This window comes from Echiichthys vipera (assembly GCF_963691815.1).
Source record: "Echiichthys vipera genome assembly, chromosome: 23".
In the NCBI taxonomy this organism is placed as follows: domain Eukaryota; kingdom Metazoa; phylum Chordata; class Actinopteri; order Perciformes; family Trachinidae; genus Echiichthys; species Echiichthys vipera.
The window spans coordinates 672001-691878 of NC_139848.1; the positions used below are offsets into that span (position 1 = coordinate 672001).

At 45.7% G+C, this 19878-nt stretch overlaps 1 protein-coding gene across 1 annotated transcript; it reads left to right on the forward strand.

The window, feature by feature from the left end:
- Positions 1 to 7759: 7759 nt before the first annotated feature.
- LOC310964709 (uncharacterized protein) lies at positions 7760 to 18501 on the forward strand (the record flags this gene model as incomplete). The annotated part of the gene is made up of 17 exons (XM_083937965.1): positions 7760 to 7844; positions 8684 to 8850; positions 8925 to 8949; positions 9029 to 9142; positions 9234 to 9374; positions 9463 to 9557; positions 10805 to 10925; positions 11010 to 11551; positions 15947 to 15996; positions 16101 to 16171; positions 16311 to 16474; positions 16551 to 16575; positions 16960 to 17073; positions 17289 to 17435; positions 17515 to 17627; positions 17712 to 17832; positions 17909 to 18501. The coding sequence occupies 17 exons, from the start codon at positions 7760 to 7762 to the stop codon at positions 18499 to 18501; spliced, it is 2688 nt and encodes an 895-aa protein (XP_083794091.1).
- Positions 18502 to 19878: the final 1377 nt, after the last annotated feature.

Consider the following 19878-nt stretch of genomic DNA (forward strand, 5'->3'; position numbering starts at 1 on the left):
ATAATATATATTTATATTTAAATACAGACCGGAAACACAGGTGAGGACTCTTTACTCTATTATTATTATTATTATTATTTATGTTTATACACAGACAGGAAACAGGTGAGGACGATTTACTGTCTTAATATTATTAATAATTTATATTATTATATTCATACAGACCGGAAACAGCTGAGGAGAAACTAATAAAATTAAACACAAACTCATTTTAATAATCTGAGCTTTTATTTTGAAGGACAAAAACGCTGCATTTTTGATTAAATATTAAATTTCCAGCTGAATATTTTTATTTTTGTTTAATTTTATATTTTAGTTTTATTATATTATGATTATTTAAATAAAATATACAGTAACATGTTTTATTTTCTTAATTTTAAAGTTTTTATCCATAAAAATCTAAATTAAAATAAAAAAAGAATTAAACTTTAACAAAATAAACTCAATCTTCAATTAAAATATTACATTTAAATAATTCAATTAAATAAAACTCAAATTAAAGAAGTGAATGAAAAACATTTAGATTTAAAAATGTAAACTTAAATAAAATAAACTCACATTTAAAAAGTTAATAAAAAACTTTAAAAAATAAAGTCAATTTAAACAAAAGTTTACATTAAAACTTAAAAACAATAAAACAAAAACATAAAAAAGTCACAAATGTGTCAAAATAAAATAAATAAAGTTAATGTGTGTGTGGCTCTGTGTGTGTGTGTGTATGTGTGTGTGTGTGTGTGTGTATGTGTGTGTGTGTGTGTGTGTGTGTGTGTGTTTCTCCTCAGGTGAGATGGCGTCCCAGGTGCGGCGGGCGGTGAGCGATGCATTGTGGGGGATGTGTGCGGCCGACGCCATGTCGATGCCGGTGCACTGGTTCTACGACGTCGATGACATCACCAGAGAGTTCGGCGGCTGGATCTCAGGATTCAACGCCCCCAGGACCAGACACCCGTCCAGCATCCTGCGCCTCTCCAACACCGGTACGAACCCAAAACACCCTGGAAACATCCTGGAAACTTCCTGGAAACTTCCTGGAAACATCCTGGAAACACCCTGGAAACTTCCTGGAAGTTCCCAGGAAATTTCCAGGAAGTTTCCAGCCTGTCCAACACCGGTACGAACCCGAAACACCCTGGAAACATCCTGGAAACACCCTGGAAACATCCTGGAAACACCCTGGAAACATCCTGGAAACACCCTGGAAACATCCTGGAAGTTACCAGGATGTTTCCCAGGAAGTTTGCAGGAAGTTTCCAGCCTGTCCAACACCAGTACGACCCCAAACATCCTGGAAACACCCTGGAAACATCCTGGAAACACCCTGGAAACATCCTGGAAACACCCTGGAAACATCCTGGAAGTTACCAGGATGTTTCCCAGGAAGTTTGCAGGAAGTTTCCAGCCTGTCCAACACCAGTACGACCCCAAACATCCTGGAAACACCCTGGAAACTTCCTGGAAACACCCTGGAACATCCTGGATGTTTCCAGGATGTTCCAGGAAGTTTCCAGGGTGTCCAACACCGGTACGACCCCAAAACACCCTGGAACATCCTGTAAACTTCCTGGAACATCCAGGAAACGTCCTGTAAACACCCTGTAAACACCCTGGAAACATCCTGGAAACACCCTGGAAACACCCTGGAAACATCCTGGAAACACCCTGGAAACACCCTGGAAACATCCTGGAAACACCCTGGAAACTTCCTGGAACATCCTGGAAACTTCCTGGAAACACCCTGGAAACTTCCTGGAACATCCTGGATGTTTCCAGGAAGTTTCCAGCCTGTCCAACACCGGTGTGACCTCAAAACACCCTGGAAACATCCTGGAAACTTCCTGAAACACCCTGGAAACTTCCTGGATGTTTCCAAGATGTTTCCAGGAAGTTTCCAGCCTTTCCAACACTGGTACGACCCCAAACACCCTGGAAACATCCTGGAAACTTCCAGGATGTTTCCAGGATTTTTCCCAGGAAGTTTCCAGGGTGTCAGACACCGGTACGACTCTGAAACACCCTGGAAACTTCCTGGAAACTTCCTGGAAAGTCCTGAAAGATGAAGTGTCTTCTGCTCTGTGTGTGTGTTGCAGCTGGCAGCGGTCGGACCGCCTGGACGTCTGGCGCCAAGCGTCCCGACGTGGTCGGGAACGTGATCCTCCACGACAAACTGGAGCTGTGGAAGTCCTCCAAAGGCTCCGCCCACTACCACCAAGGTACCAGGCTCACCGTTAGACCGCTTCTCTGTGAGACCGCTTCTGTGTGGGACCCGGTTCTTTGAGAGACCTGGTTCTTTGTGAGACCCGGTTCTTTATGAGACCTGGTTCTTAGTGAGATCCGGTTCTCTGTGAGAACCGGTTCTCTGTGAGATCCGGTTCTCTGTGAGACCCTTTTCTTTGAGAGACCCGGTTCTCTGTGAGACCCGGTTCTTTATGAGACCTGGTTCTTAGTGAGATCCGGTTCTCTGTGAGACCCTTTTCTTTGAGAGACCCGGTTCTCTGTGAGACCCGGTTCTTTATGAGACCTGGTTCTTAGTGAGATCCGGTTCTCTGTGAGAACCGGTTCTCTGTGAGATCCGGTTCTCTGTGAGACCCTTTTCTTTGAGAGACCCGGTTCTCTGTGAGACCCGGTTCTTTATGAGACCTGGTTCTTAGTGAGATCCGGTTCTCTGTGAGAACCGGTTCTCTGTGAGATCCGGTTCTCTGTGAGACCCGGTTCTTTGTGAGACCCGGTTCTTTGTGAGACCCGGTTCTTTGTGCCTGCAGGTCTTCGGGCCGGAGAGAACACCCTGAACGTGCTCTGCGCCCTCCGTGTGGCTCGTTCGCTCGCCGCCGGACGCTTCAGCAACGTCTCTGAGCCGGACGCTCGAGCCGCCGTTCTGTCGGACTACGTCCACTTCCTGACCACGCCCGGCTCGCACCGGGACTCGTACGCCGAGTCCTTCCACCGCTCCTTCTTCTCCAGCTGGCAGGACAGCAGACCGACCTCGCCCCGGGAGGTAAATCAGACGCCCGCCCACGACAGAACGCCACGCCACGCCCCACCCTGCCCCGCCCTCTCTGACTGGATTCTCTTTTTGGTTTTCAGGTTCTGGCGTTTGCAGAGAAACGCTCCCGGCACACGTTGAGCTCCTCGTTCCCCGACAGCCAGCTGGACGCCATCGGCTGCCTTCCAATGGCGCTCCCCTTCATCCTGCTGTCCGCCTCGGCCAATGAGGAGCGAGCTGTGGGTGGCGGGTCTTTTGTATCACACATGAGCGCTTCCGTACGCCAGCGCGCCCTTTAACCTCGTCTGTGTTCAGGTGGCAGCGGCGGTGGAGTTCGTGAAGCTCACCCACCCTCACCCCAAGGTGCCCGAGTACGTGACCATCTACAGCCGGGCGCTGCACGCCGTGCTGGGCGGGGCCGACGTACGGCAGCAGGCCGAGCGCGCTCTGAGGACGCTGCACGCCTGGGACGACGCCCAGAGATACAGCCGCAAGGCCGCCAGGTTCGTCCTGCATAAATGCTGACTCATGACAAGACGTGTCGTCCTGCATTAACGCTGACTCATGACAGACGTGTCGTCCTGCATTAACGCTGACTCATGACAGACGTGTCGTCCTGCATTAACGCTGACTCATGACAGACGTCGGTGCATTAACGCTGACTCATGACAGACGTGTCGTCCTGCATTAACGCTGACTCATGACAGACGTGTCGTCCTGCATTAACGCTGACTCATGACAGACGTCGGTGCATTAACGCTGACTCATGACAGACGTCGGTGCATTAACGCTGGCTCATGACAGACGTGTCGTCCTGCATTAACGCTGACTCATGACAGACGTGTCGTCCTGCATTAACGCTGACTCATGACAGACGTGGGTAGATTAACGCTGGCTCATGACAGACGTGTCGTCCTGCATTAACGCTGACTCATGACAGACGTCGGTGCATTAAGGCTGACTCATGACAGATGTCGGTGCATTAACGCTGGCTCATGACAGACGCTGACTCATGACAGACGTCGGTGCATTAAGGCTGACTCATGACAGACGTGTCGTCCTGCATTAACGCTGGCTCATGACAGACGTGTCGTCCTGCATTAACGCTGACTCATGACAGACGTGTCGTCCTGCATTAACGCTGACTCATGACAGACGTGTCGTCCTGCATTAACGCTGACTCATGACAGACGTGTCGTCCTGCATTAACGCTGACTCATGACAGACGTGGGTGCATTAACGCTGGCTCATGACAGACGTCGGTGCATTAACGCTGACTCATGACAGACGTGTCGTCCTGCATTAACGCTGACTCATGACAGACGTGGGTGCATTAACGCTGGCTCATGACAGACGTCGGTGCATTAACGCTGACTCATGACAGACGTCGGTGCATTAACGCTGACTCATGACAGATGTCGGTGCATTAACGCTGACTCATGACAGACGTCGGTGCATTAACGCTGACTCATGACAGACGTCGGTGCATTAACGCTGACTCATGACAGACGTGGGTGCATTAACGCTGACTCATGACAGACGTCGGTGCATTAACGCTGACTCATCACAGACGTGGGTGCATTATCGCTGACTCATGACAGACGTGTCGTCCTGCATTAACGCTGACTCATGACAGACGTGTCGTCCTGCATTATCGCTGACTCATGACAGACGTGGGTGCATTAACGCTGGCTCACGTTTGTGTCGTAGGTTTGCGGCGTGCTCTGAGGAGCGGCTGCGGGTCCATCAGAGCGCGGTGAACTACCTCGGGCTGGCGTGCTACACTAAAGGTTTTTAACCCGTTCGTTTAATAAAACACCATGACTCAGCATCACGGCGTCTGACTCCACGTGTTTGCTCCCGCAGGCGCTCTGTGCAGCATGTTTTACCTCGCGCACGAGTTCCACGACGACCCCGTGGGAGGAATCCTCGCCAACACCAACTGTGGAGGTTCGTGCACGTCGTTGTTGTTTTGTCCACTAGGGGGCAGCAGAGCAAACGGGTAAATGTTGCCGTCATGGCGTCTGTGCTTGCAGGAGAGAACTGTAACCGCGGGGCGGCGCTGGGGGCGCTGCTGGGGGCCGCGGGGTCGTACAGCGGCGCAGTCATCCCGCAGGAGTGGAGGGACGAGCTGACGGACGCACGGGAGTTCATCCCCGACATCCTTGAGGAGGAGCGGTGAGGGCGGTGGTGAGGAGGGCGGTGGCGGTGCCTGGAGGAGGGCGGCGGTGGCGATGGTGCCTGGAGGAGCGGCGGTGGTGATGGCGCCTGGAGGAGGGCGACGGTGGCGATGGCGCCTGGAGGGGCAGCAGCAATAAAGGAGCAAATCCACGTGTTTGTAATTGTTGTAAATTAAGAAGAATTATTATTGTTGTAATTATTAAAAAGACGCATTTCTGTGTTTTCTTATTTTAAATGTGTTGAGAAATAAAATGTTTGTGATTCTGATTCATTTCTTTAGTTTTTAAATGTTTTTTTTGTGTCTTTAGATCAAAGCTGAGTTCTGACATTAAGAACATTATTAATTATGATTCATAATTAATAATTATTAATTATGAATCATTATTCACATCACAGCGACGGTTTCATGTTTCCGGCTCCTTCTCTGTTTCAGTGTTTAGTTAAAGAGAGTTTTTAACCTTTGATAAAGTTGCTTTTGGTTCCTTCTCCTCCTCTTCTTCTCTTCCTCCTCCTCCTCTTCTTCTCTTCCTCCTCCTCCTCTTGTTCTCTTCCTCCTCTTCTTCTCTTCTTCCTCCTCCTCTTGTTCTCTTCCTCCTCCTCCTCTTGTTCTCTTCCTCCTCCTCCTCTTCTTCTCTTCCTCCTCCTCCTCTTGTTCTCTTCCTCCTCCTCCTCTTGTTCTCTTCCTCCTCTTCTTGTTCTCTTCCTCCTCCTCTTCTTCTCCTCCTCCTCCTCCTCTTCTTCTCTTCCTCCTCCTCTTCTTCTCCTCCTCCTCCTCCTCTTCTTCTCTTCCTCCTCCTCCTCTTGTTCTCTTCCTCCTCCTCTTCTTCTCTTCCTCCTCCTCCTCTTGTTCTCTTCCTCCTCCTCCTCCTCTTCTTCTCTTCCTCCTCCTCCTCTTGTTCTCTTCCTCCTCCTCTTCTTCTCCTCCTCCTCCTCCTCTTCTCTTCCTCCTCCTCCTCTTGTTCTCTTCCTCCTCCTCTTCTTCTCCTCCTCCTCTTCTTCTCTTCCTCCTCCTCCTCTTGTTCTCTTCCTCCTCCTCTTCTTCTCTTCCTCCTCCTCCTCTTGTTCTCTTCCTCCTCCTCTTCTTCTCTTCCTCCTCCTCCTCTTGTTCTCTTCCTCCTCCTCTTCTTCTCTTCCTCCTCCTCCTCTTCTTCTCTTCCTCCTCCTCCTATTGTTCTCTTCCTCCTCCTCTTCTTCTCTTCCTCCTCCTCCTCTTGTTCTCTTCCTCCTCCTCCTCCTCTTCTTCTCTTCCTCCTCCTCCTCTTGTTCTCTTCCTCCTCCTCTTCTTCTCTTCCTCCTCCTCCTCTTGTTCTCTTCCTCCTCCTCTTCCTCCTCTACCTCATCTTCCTCCTCCTCTTCTTCTCTTCCTCCTCCTCTTCTTCTCTTCCTCCTCCTCCTCTTCTTCTCTTCCTCCTCCTCCTCTTCTTCTCTTCCTCCTCCTCTTGTTCTCTTCCTCCTGCTCTCCTCCTCTTCCTCCTCCTCTTCCTCTTCTTCTCCTCTTCTTGTCTTCCTCCTCCTCTTGTTTTCTTCCCCCTCCTCTTCTTCTCTTCTTCCTCCTCTTCTTGTCTTCCTCCTCTTCTCCTTCTATTCCTCCTCTTCCTCCTCCCCTCCTTCTCTTCCTCTTCTATAAAAACATAATGTTGATTAAAGTTCAGTTATCTTTTGTTAACAGCTGAGATGAAAAGAACAATAATAATAATAATAAAGTTGATTAAAGAGGAAACAGCGTTGTGAGCGACAGCAGGAAGGACGCGGCGTCTTTATCTGCGTCCCACAGGGACTCGAACCGCCGGCCCGAGCAGAATAAATATGATATAATAATAATTATTAAAGCAGAAGCTGACGGACGACGTCCTGGGGAGACTGCACGGACCAAACACACCTGAGTATTTACACTTTATACTGTTTTATCACTTTATTTCACTGCAACTCAGCAGGAAACGACTTTATCTGCATTATGTTCATTTATTACTCACTTTATTATCTTTAAAATTATAATAATAATAATAATATGGAGGAGAGACGATGAAAAATATTAAAATATACCTTTAAATGTGCCAAAAATGTCAAATATAAATGTTTGTGTTCACTTATTGATATGAATATAAAATAAATATTGGAATCAATATAAAAATAAATAAATTAATATAGAAAAAAATTAATTAATATAAAAATAAATATATAAATAAATATAGAAATACAGAAATAAAAAAATAAAGTATGACAACTTTAAATAAAAAAATGATGAATAAATAAAAATTTATATTATTGTTTTAATATGATTCTTTTTTTGTTTTTATCAAATATGACGTTAATGTTTTAAACTGTAAACAAACATGTTTTTATTTATTAATTACTCTAAAATTCCTTTGATTTATTTACTTATTTAATTATTTTTGCATTAATAAGTAAATAAAGTTTAAATGATAAATCTTGTGTGTTTGTAATAAAGTAAATAAAGTTATAACAGTTTAAACTTGTGTGTTTGTAATAAAGTAAAGTAAATAAAGTTAAAACAGGTGACAGTGAGTAAAGTGAGCAGAGTTTGGGGACGCACGCTGAGGCCAGCGCCTGTTTTTCTGACCTTTGATCAGAACAAAGATGGCGTCCAGAGGAGAAACCACGCCACTCTTCCTCCTGCGTCTCCTCCTCGCTTCTGTCCCAGCATGCACCGGGCTCCCCCGAGGTCAGTCCTCCTCCTTCTTCTTCTCCTCCTCCTTCTCTTCTTCTTCTTCTTCTGCTTCTTCAGTCCTCCTTCTTCTTCTTCTGTTCTCCTCCTCCTCCTTCTTCTTCTACTGTTTCTTCTTCTGCTTCTTCTCCTTCTGTTCTCCTCCTCCTCCTTCTTCTTCTTCTTCAGTCCTCCTCCTCCTTCTTCTTCTTCAGTTTTCAGCGTAGTTCACTTCCTCTTCTTCTTCAGTTTTCAGCGTAGTTCACTTCTTCTTCTTCAGTTTTCAGCGTAGTTCACTTCTTCAGTTTTCAGCATAGTTCACTTCTTCTTCTTCAGTTTTTAGCATAGTTCACTTCTTCTTCTTCAGTTTTCAGCGTAGTTCACTTCCTCTCCTTCTTCTTCTTCAGTTTTCAGCGTAGTTCACTTCCTCTTCTTCTTCAGTTTTCAGCGTAGTTCACTTCCTCTTCTTCTTCAGTTTTCAGCGTAGTTCACTTCCTCTTCTTCTTCAGTTTTAAGCGTAGTTCACTTCCTCTTCTTCTTCTTCTTCAGTTTTCAGCGTAGTTCACTTCCTCTTCTTCTTCTTCTTCAGTTTTCAGCGTAGTTCACTTCCTCTTCTTCTTCTCCTTCAGTTTTCAGCGTAGTTCACTTCTTCTTCTTCAGTTTTCAGCGTAGTTCACTTCCTCTGCTTCTTCTTCTTCAGTTTTCAGCGTAGTTCACTTCCTCTTCTTCTTCTTCTTCAGTTTTCAGTGTAGTTCACTTCCTCTTCTTCAGTTTTCAGCGTAGTTCACTTCTTCTTCTTCTTCTTGCGTGACTTTTCTGCGTGTTTTCTGATTCTTCTTCTGTGTTTCCGTGTAAAGGCGACATGTTTGTGGGTCGCCCCGACGCCAGCGGGTTCCTGCACCGCACCCGTCGGGCGAACTTCCTGTTTGAGGAGCTGAGGCACGGCGATCTGGAGCGCGAGTGTCGGGAGGAGAAATGCTCGTACGAGGAGGCCAAGGAGATCTTCGCTCTGCCTCAGCAGCTGGTGAGTCGGGACTCGAACCCACGGTCCTCAAGTTCTTCCTGTCAACGCTAACTGTTGTTTTCTCTCCAACGCAGGAGACGTTCTGGAGGCTGTACAAAGGTAATCACACTTAACGGTCTCCTTTCATCGTCTAAACGGTCACTTTAGTGGTCTACACTTAACGGTCTCCTGTGTGCAGTGGTGGACCCCTGCCTGTCGGCTCCCTGTAAGAACGGAGCGACCTGCACTCGTCTGGTCGAAACGTACGCCTGCAAGTGTCCCGCTGCCTTCCACGGGCACAACTGCGACAAAGGTGCGTTTCTACGAACTTTTCTACGAACTTTTCTACGAACTATTCTCAAACGTCGTGATGAACAACGTTGTGTTTCCTGTTTTTCCCGCAGTGCGTCTGACCTCCAGCAGCTGTCGCTATAGGAACGGGGGCTGCGAGCACTTCTGCGGGGAGACGGCGGGTCGATCCCACGTGTGTTTCTGCGCCCCGGGGTACCGTCTGAACGTGGACGGGAACACCTGCCAGCCCGAAGGTTAGAGCCCCTCGCCTCCTCGCCGCTCAGTGGCGTTAAAATAAAACGTGCGCAGACGTGAAAGACTGTAGTGATTTTCTCGCCGCAGGTGCAAACGCCGTCACATGTGGACGACTTCGCACGCACTTCGCCCCCAGAGTCGTCAACGGACAAATCTGCCCCAAAGGACAATGTCCCTGGCAGGTGAGTCAGCTACCGTCCACTTAAAGCTGCATTCTCTCTAATGTCCAGCAGGAGGAGACTCCACTTAAAGCTGCATTCTCTCTAATGTCCAGCAGGAGGAGACTCCACTTAAAGCTGCATTCTCTCTAATGTCCAGCAGGAGGAGACTCCACTTAAAGCTGCATTCTCTCTAATGTCCAGCAGGAGGAGACTCCACTTAAAGCTGCATTCTCTCTAATGTCCAGCAGGAGGAGACTCCACTTAAAGCTGCATTCTCTCTAATGTCCAGCAGGAGGAGACTCCACTTAAAGCTGCATTCTCTCTAATGTCCAGCAGGAGGAGACTCCACTTAAAGCTGCATTCTCTCTAATGTCCAGCAGGAGGAGACATCACTTAAAGCTGCATTCTCTCTAATGTCCAGCAGGAGGAGAATCCACTTAAAGCTGCATTCTCTCTAATGTCCAGCAGGAGGAGACTCCACTTAAAGCTGCATTCTCTCTAATGTCCAGCAGGAGGAGACATCACTTAAAGCTGCATTCTCTCTAATGTCCAGCAGGAGGAGACTCCACTTAAAGCTGCATTCTCTCTAATGTCCAGCAGGAGGAGACTCCACTTAAAGCTGCATTCTCTCTAATGTCCAGCAGGAGGAGACTCCACTTAAAGCTGCATTCTCTCTAATGTCCAGCAGGAGGAGACTCCACTTAAAGCTGTGTCCTCTCTAATGTCCAGCAGGAGGAGACTCCACTTAAAGCTGCATTCTTTCTAATGTCCAGCAGGAGGAGACTCCACTTAAAGCTGCATTCTCTCTAATGTCCAGCAGGAGGAGACTCCACTTAAAGCTGCATTCTCTCTAATGTCCAGCAGGAGGAGACTCCACTTAAAGCTGCATTCTCTCTAATGTCCAGCAGGAGGAGACTCCACTTAAAGCTGCATTCTCTCTAATGTCCAGCAGGAGGAGACTCCACTTAAAGCTGCATTCTCTCTGATGTCCAGCAGGAGGAGACTCCACTTAAAGCTGCATTCTCTCTAATGTCCAGCAGAAGGAGACTCCACTTAAAGCTGCATTCCCTCTAATGTCCACTTAAAGCTGCATTCTCTCTAATGTCCAGCAGGAGGAGACTCCACTTAAAGCTGCATTCTCTCTGATGTCCAGCAGGAGGAGACTCCACTTAAAGCTGCATTCTCTCTAATGTCCAGCAGGAGGAGACTCCACTTAAAGCTGTGTCCTCTCTAACGTCCACTTAAAGCTGTGTCCTCTCTGACCTCAGGCTCTTCTAACTGAGCGTAACGTTTTCACCTGCGGGGCGATCGTTGTGTCTGACCGGTGGCTCCTGACGGCGGCTCACTGCGTTTGGAGGAAACCCGCCGCCGTCTTCAACGTCACCGTCGGTGAGATGGACTTTTTTAATGAACACACGGTTAATTTTCCGTAACGATGAATAACCATGAATGCGTCGTCGTGTCCGTGTGAAGGTGAACACGACCTGAACGAGGACGACCGTACGGAGCAGAAGCGGCGCGTGGTCAAAGTGCTGATCCACCCCGACTACAACAAGTCCACCTCCGACAGCGACCTCGCCATGCTGAAGCTGCGGCGCCCGGTCAAACTGGGCACCTACGTGGTTCCCATCTGCCTCCCCGCGCGCAACAGCACCTTCGGCCGCACGCTGGCCACCATCCGCCACTCCACCGTGTCCGGGTGGGGGCGCCTGTCGCGGTTCGGCCCGGCGGCGGGGGTCCTCCAGCGCTTGGTGCTGCCCAGGGTCCCCATCCAGGAGTGCCGCCTCCACACCCGGCTCAACATCACCCGGAACATGCTGTGCGCCGGGGTGAAGGCGGGCGGGCAGGACGCCTGCGAGGGCGACAGCGGCGGCCCGCTGGTGACGCGCTACAAGAAGACGTGGTTCCTGACGGGCGTGGTGAGCTGGGGCAAGGGCTGCGCCAACCAGAACCTGTACGGGGTCTACACCAAGGTCAGCAACTTCCTGGGCTGGATCGAGGGCGTCATGGCCGCCGTCTGAGACGCCGAGGCGCCAAATTATGACATCATCAAAGTGTTTAATCAAAGTTCTGATGTAAAAGATGATTTTAACGTTTTCAATGATTTTATTTCTTTAAAACTAATAAAAATAAAGATACAATTAAACTTTCTGTTTGTTTGATGTTTAATCAACAAGTTTAGAGACGGTTAAGTTAAGACCACTAGAGGAGACGGTTAAGTTCAGACCACTAAAGGAGACGGTTAAGTTTAGACCACTAAAGGAGACGGTTAAGTTTAGTCACTAAAGGAGACGGTTAAGTTTAGTCACTAAAGGAGACGGTTAAGTTTAGACACTAAAGGAGACGGTTAAGTTTAGTCACTAAAGGAGACGGTTAAGTTTAGACACTAAAGGAGACGGTTAAGTTTAGTCACTAAAGGAGACGGTTAAGTTTAGACACTAAAGGAGACGGTTAAGTTTAGACACTAAAGGAGACGGTTAAGTTTAGTCACTAAAGGTGACGGTTAAGTTTAGTCACTAAAGGAGACGGTTAAGTTTAGACACTAAAGGAGACGGTTAAGTTTAGACACTAAAGGTGACGGTTAAGTTTAGTCACTAAAGGAGACGGTTAAGTTTAGACCACTAAAGGAGACGGTTAAGTTTAGACACTAAAGGAGACGGTTAAGTTTAGTCTCTAAAGGAGACGGTTAAGTTTAGACCACTAAAGGAGACGGTTAAGTTTAGTCACTAAAGGAGACGGTTAAGTTTAGACCACTAAAGGAGACGGTTAAGTTTAGACACTAAAGGAGACGGTTAAGTTTAGACCACTAAAGGAGACGGTTAAGTTTAGACACTAAAGGAGACGGTTAAGTTTAGTCACTAAAGGAGACGGTTAAGTTTAGTCACTAAAGGAGACGGTTAAGTTTAGTCACTAAAGGAGACGGTTAAGTTTAGTCACTAAAGGAGACGGTTAAGTTTAGTCTCTAAAGGAGACGGTTAAGTTTAGTCACTAAAAGTGACGGTTAAGTTTAGTCTCTAAAGGAGACGGTTAAGTTTAGTCACTAAAGGAGACGGTTAAGTTTAGACACTAAAGGAGACGGTTAAGTTTAGACGACTAAAGGAGACGGTTAAGTTTAGACACTAAAGGAGACGGTTAAGTTAAGACACTAAAGGAGACGGTTAAGTTTAGACACTAAAGGAGACGGTTAAGTTAAGACACTAAAGGAGACGGTTAAGTTTAGACACTAAAGGAGACGGTTAAGTTTAGTCACTAAAGGAGACGGTTAAGTTTAGACACTAAAGGAGACGGTTAAGTTAAGACACTAAAGGAGACGGTTAAGTTTAGACGACTAAAGGAGACGGTTAAGTTCAGACCACTAAAGGAGACGGTTAAGTTTAGACCACTAAAGGAGACGGTTAAGTTTAGTCACTAAAGGAGACGGTTAAGTTTAGTCACTAAAGGAGACGGTTAAGTTTAGACACTAAAGGAGACGGTTAAGTTTAGTCACTAAAGGAGACGGTTAAGTTTAGACACTAAAGGAGACGGTTAAGTTTAGTCACTAAAGGAGACGGTTAAGTTTAGACACTAAAGGAGACGGTTAAGTTTAGACACTAAAGGAGACGGTTAAGTTTAGACACTAAAGGAGACGGTTAAGTTTAGACACTAAAGGTGACGGTTAAGTTTAGTCACTAAAGGAGACGGTTAAGTTTAGACCACTAAAGGAGACGGTTAAGTTTAGACACTAAAGGAGACGGTTAAGTTTAGTCTCTAAAGGAGACGGTTAAGTTTAGACCACTAAAGGAGACGGTTAAGTTTAGTCACTAAAGGAGACGGTTAAGTTTAGACCACTAAAGGAGACGGTTAAGTTTAGACACTAAAGGAGACGGTTAAGTTTAGACCACTAAAGGAGACGGTTAAGTTTAGACACTAAAGGAGACGGTTAAGTTTAGTCACTAAAGGAGACGGTTAAGTTTAGTCACTAAAGGAGACGGTTAAGTTTAGTCACTAAAGGAGACGGTTAAGTTTAGTCACTAAAGGAGACGGTTAAGTTTAGTCTCTAAAGGAGACGGTTAAGTTTAGTCACTAAAAGTGACGGTTAAGTTTAGTCTCTAAAGGAGACGGTTAAGTTTAGTCACTAAAGGAGACGGTTAAGTTTAGACACTAAAGGAGACGGTTAAGTTTAGACGACTAAAGGAGACGGTTAAGTTTAGACACTAAAGGAGACGGTTAAGTTAAGACACTAAAGGAGACGGTTAAGTTTAGACACTAAAGGAGACGGTTAAGTTAAGACACTAAAGGAGACGGTTAAGTTTAGACACTAAAGGAGACGGTTAAGTTTAGTCACTAAAGGAGACGGTTAAGTTTAGACACTAAAGGAGACGGTTAAGTTAAGACACTAAAGGAGACGGTTAAGTTTAGACGACTAAAGGAGACGGTTAAGTTTAGACACTAAAGGAGACGGTTAAGTTAAGACACTAAAGGAGACGGTTAAGTTTAGACGACTAAAGGAGACGGTTAAGTTAAGACACTAAAGGAGACGGTTAAGTTTAGACACTAAAGGAGACGGTTAAGTTAAGACAGTAAAGGAGACGGTTAAGTTAAGACACTAAAGGAGACGGTTAAGTTTAGACACTAAAGGAGACGGTTAAGTTAAGACACTAAAGGAGACGGTTAAGTTTAGACACTAAAGGAGACGGTTAAGTTTAGTCACTAAAGGAGACGGTTAAGTTTAGACACTAAAGGAGACGGTTAAGTTAAGACACTAAAGGAGACGGTTAAGTTTAGACGACTAAAGGAGACGGTTAAGTTTAGTCTCTAAAGGAGACGGTTAAGTTTAGACCACTAAAGGAGACGGTTAAGTTTAGACACTAAAGGAGACGGTTAAGTTTAGTCTCTAAAGGAGACGGTTAAGTTTAGACACTAAAGGAGACGGTTAAGTTTAGTCTCTAAAGGAGACGGTTAAGTTTAGACACTAAAGGAGACGGTTAAGTTAAGACACTAAAGGAGACGGTTAAGTTTAGACGACTAAAGGAGACGGTTAAGTTTAGTCTCTAAAGGAGACGGTTAAGTTTAGACCACTAAAGGAGACGGTTAAGTTTAGACACTAAAGGAGACGGTTAAGTTTAGTCTCTAAAGGAGACGGTTAAGTTTAGACACTAAAGGAGACGGTTAAGTTTAGTCTCTAAAGGAGACGGTTAAGTTTAGACACTAAAGGAGACGGTTAAGTTTAGACACTAAAGGAGACGGTTAAGTTTAGTCACTAAAGGAGACGGTTCAGTTTAGACCACCAAAGGAGACGGTTAAGTTTAGACACTAAAGGAGACGGTTAAGTTTAGACCACTAAAGGAGACGGTTAAGTTTAGACCACTAAAGGAGACGGTTAAGTTTAGTCACTAAAGGAGACGGTTAAGTTTAGTCACTAAAGGAGACGGTTAAGTTTAGACACTAAAGGAGACGGTTAAGTTTAGACCACTAAAGGAGACGGTTAAGTTTAGACACTAAAGGAGACGGTTAAGTTTAGACACTAAAGGAGACGGTTAAGTTTAGACCACTAAAGGAGACGGTTAAGTTTAGTTTCTAAAGGAGACGGTTAAGTTTAGTCACTAAAGGTGACGGTTAAGTTTAGTCACTAAAGGAGACGGTTAAGTTTAGTCTCTAAAGGAGACGGTTAAGTTTAGACACTAAAGGAGACGGTTAAGTTTAGTCACTAAAGGAGACGGTTAAGTTTAGACACTAAAGGAGACGGTTAAGTTTAGTCTCTAAAGGAGACGGTTAAGTTTAGTCTCTAAAGGAGACGGTTAAGTTTAGACGACTAAAGGAGACGGTTAAGTTTAGTCTCTAAAGGAGACGGTTAAGTTTAGACGACTAAAGGAGACGGTTAAGTTTAGTCTCTAAAGGAGACGGTTAAGTTTAGTCTCTAAAGGAGACGGTTAAGTTTAGTCTCTAAAGGAGACGGTTAAGTTTAGTCTCTAAAGGAGACGGTTAAGTTTAGTCTCTAAAGGAGACGGTTAAGTTTAGTCTCTAAAGGAGACGGTTAAGTTTAGTCTCTAAAGGAGACGGTTAAGTTTAGTCTCTAAAGGAGACGGTTAAGTTTAGTCTCTAAAGGAGACGGTTAAGTTTAGTCACTAAAGGAGACGGTTAAGTTTAGTCTCTAAAGGAGACGGTTAAGTTTAGTCACTAAAGGAGACGGTTAAGTTTAGACACTAAAGGAGACGGTTAAGTTTAGACACTAAAGGAGACGGTTAAGTTTAGACACTAAAGGAGACGGTTAAGTTTAGTCACTAAAGGAGACGGTTAAGTTTAGTCACTAAAGGAGACGGTTAAGTTTAGTCTCTAAAGGAGACGGTTAAGTTTAGTCTCTAAAGGAGACGGTTAAGTTTAGACACTAAAGGAGACGGTTAGGTTGCAGGATTTTCTCTGAAACATTGAAGGTAAAGAGCAGCGGTCAGTTCGGGGTATTTCCCTTGGAAACATGTGATCAGTGTGTGTGTGTGTGTGTGTGTGTGTGTGTGTGTGTGTGTGTGTGATCAGACTTTAACCCTCTGGATTCACAGCGGAGCACCTCTGAACCAAAGTTCTGTGCAGAAATCGAAGCATGTGGCTGAGCGTCGTCTTCTTCTGCGTCCTCAGCGTCTGCAGCGGTCGGCCGGCGTCAGGTGAGGAAGTCAAAATGTCCGCCCGCTTCTTCTTCTTCACAGCAAAGTACTTTGACCATTTTACCGTGTTAGCTTAGCATGCTAGCTTAGCGCAGATGAAGCCTTGTGTTGACCTGTGCGTCCCCTCTGTGGCTGGAAGTGTTCGTGGGTCCGGAGCGGGCTCACGGCGTGCTGGTGCGGACCCGCAGGTTCAACTCGGGCTGGCTGGAGGAGCTGCAGAGGGGCGATCTGAAGAGGGAGTGTCTGGAGGAGAGGTGCTCGTACGAGGAGGCGCGCGAGGTGTTCGAACACACCGAGACCACGGTCAGACGCGCATTTAACAGGAATAAGACGCATTTTTGTTCATGTGAGGAAGTTTTAATCGTTTCTGTTTCCTCAGGACGAGTTCTGGAAAACGTACAACGGTAAGAAACCGCACGTTTTCTTATTTCTTTAATCTCAAACCCTCTGATCGAGCGACATGCTAGCTAGCTCGGCTAAAGGCGGTTCCAACCGCGACACCAGAACCCAGACTTTTGAGTTAAAGTGTCATTCTGGTGTAAAATCATCCCTTTGGTCTTCCCTGGAGGATTTTATAATTTCATGTTTCAGTTTAAATAATAAATGTTTAAAACGTTGTTCTCTCGTAGCTACGTAGCAAGCTAACATTAGCATGATACAATCTGGAGCTTTCGCATAACGTACAGCAATAAAAGAAAAGTGTTTTGTTATTTTGACGACTCACGCTTTGGGGATCGCTCTTAATCTGCCTGACGTCTGGATGGTGTGATGTGTTGTTGTTCCCGTAGTTCCCGACAGCTGTGAGTCCAGTCCGTGTCTCAACGGCGGCAGCTGCTCCACCATGGGGTCATCTTTCACCTGCTACTGCCCGCCGCAGTTCAGCGGACTCAGCTGCGAGCTCGGTGAGCTAACTGAGCTAACGGAGCTAACACCAACCTTTATTTAAAAAAACACAAGAAACATCAGTGAAATCAGCAGAACTACGATAAAAAACACAAGTTTAAGTCTCTGGAGAACCACAGGGCGCCGTGTTTGGTCCTCTAGTATTTTTAATACACAGGGAGACCGTTAAGTTTAGACCACTAAAGTGTTCGTAATTTAAACGTGTTGTATTTAGCGTTCATGGCCGTCCCTGACACCTGCCTGCTGGAGAACGGAGGCTGCGACCATTTCTGCGACGAAGGCGAGGGAGGACGGAGACTCCGCTGCTCGTGTGCTGAAGGCTACTTCCTGGACGCCGACGGGCGGAGCTGCGTGGCGAAAGGTCGGAGGACGTTCGTCAAAGTAAACATAAATATTTAAACAGCAGAAAAACATCACAGAATTGTTTTTGGTGGTTTCAGAGTCGGTGGCGTGCGGCATGGTCCCCGTCCTGCAGAACAAAGACGAGCAGCTGGACTCCCGCGCTCGGATCGTGGGAGGGACCGAGTGCCCCAAAGGTGAATGTCCGTGGCAGGTACGCTAACGTTAAAGGGCCGGTACGCGCTTTTACTTCACCCTTAAAGGAAGCTGTAAAACACGCCGTCATGTGTCTCTGAAGGTTCTGCTGTTGTACGAAGGCAGAGGCTTCTGTGGAGGAGTGATCTTTAAACCCACCTGGGTCCTCACCGCGTCCCACTGCGTGGAGGACTACGACGCTCAGTCCCTGAAGGTGGTCGCAGGTACGAATCCCAACTGCGACGAGAGCGCTTTTATGCCCCCGTTAGTCGTCTGATGTTTCGCCCGTGTGTCCCACAGGCGAGCACAACACGTCGGCGGACGAAGGCACGGAGCAGGTGGTCCAGGTGTCCGAGATCCTCATGCACGAGGACTACGTGAAGGTCACCGCCAACAACGACATCGCCCTGCTTCGCCTGGCGTCGCCCATCGTCTACACGACGTACGCAGTCCCGGCGTGCTTGCCGACACGCCCTTTGGCCGAGCGCGACCTCTGGGCCGTGAGCATGCACACGGTGAGCGGCTGGGGGAGGATGGGCGAGAACGGGCCCGTCTCCAACGTGCTGCGGCGGCTGAGAGTCCCGCGGATCCGCACGCAGCAGTGCGTGGAGGAGAGCGGCGTGGTGCTCACGGAGAACATGTTCTGCGCCGGGTACATCGGCGGGCGGCAGGACTCGTGTAAAGGCGACAGCGGCGGCTCCCTGGTGACGGAGTACAAGAAGACGGCGTTCCTGCTGGGGATCGTCAGCTGGGGGAAGGGCTGCGCTCGCCCGGGGAACTACGGCATCTACACCCGCGTGTCCAACTACCTGGAGTGGATCCACAACAGGACGGCCACGCCACACGTGCCGCCCAACGCCACCGCGGCGTCGCTACACAACCTGACAACCTGAGAGGTCGTTCTCTGGTTTTCATCGTTTCAGTCGTTCTGTGACTCTAAAGGGGGCGTGGCCAACACGGGACACGCCCACCGCCTGCTGCAGGCTAGGGCTTTTATTGTGAAAGGGAAGAAGGGGAAGAGAGGCTCCGGTGGTTTCCTGTTTGAAGAATATATAAAAGTTAAAAACAGTAATTAAAGGTTTGTTCAGTGTTTTCGTCTCAAAACATAAACTTTATGATTCTCTTTAATATTCTGATGTAAAAGATTCTGAACTTTAATTTGAATTGTGCGTAAATTTATTAAAATCTTTTATTTTGTAGGAATAAAAAACCTGAATTGCATTTTTTTATTGTGTTGTTATTGTTGTTTATTGTGTTTGTGAATAAATAAATAAATGACTTCAATAAATAAAGGAATATGTTTTTAAAGGCATAAAATATTTGATAAAGCGATAAAATGTGACATAAATTGATTTGGTGATTAATTCACTAATTTACTTTTTTTACTTTTCGATTTAATTTTTACTTTATTATTTATTTTACTGTTTTTATTGTTTTTATTTTTGCATTATATTTATTTTAAATGTATTTATTCAATTATTTTATTCATACCTGTTTTATAGATATAATGGACAATTATACATTAATAAATAAAGAATAATAATACAGCAATAAATAAAGAAAATAAAAAAATGTTTAAAACAAATAACAAATAAATACAATTGGAATTATTTTTAAAAATTAAAGGGGGAATTAAAAATAAAGTAAAAAATAGGGGGATATATACAAAACAATTAAAAACAGAAAAAACTATTTATGTCAATTTTGTAATTCCTTCATTTATTTTTATTATTATTTTTGTCACATTTAACAGCACATTAATTCAGTTATCAGGTGATTAATTAATTTATTTATTTTGCATTATTCTTTTATTAATTTAAAATATATCTATTTATTCAGTTTTAGTTATTTTATTTATATCTGTCCTATGGATATAATATAATTATATATATAAATAATAAGTAAAATACATTTAGAATAAATAACTTAACTTATTTTTTTAAATAAAAATAAAGTTTGTCACATTTGATCCATTTTAAATATTATTTTTGTCACATTTAACAGCATATTAACGTAGTTATCAGGTGATTTATTGATGATATATTGACGTATTATTGACGATTTATTGATGATATATTGATGTATTATTGACGTATTGAGGTCTGTAGGTGATGTAGTCCCCCACGTGTCGTGCGTCGGTGCTGATAGCAGCCGGTAAACACGCAGCAGAGCGACGCGTTCACTGACCCGGGGGGTCGGAGGTTCGTGGGCGTGAACTAAAACCTAAAAACTCTCGTGTGTCGTTGTTTCACTGAGACTCTGAACTCATC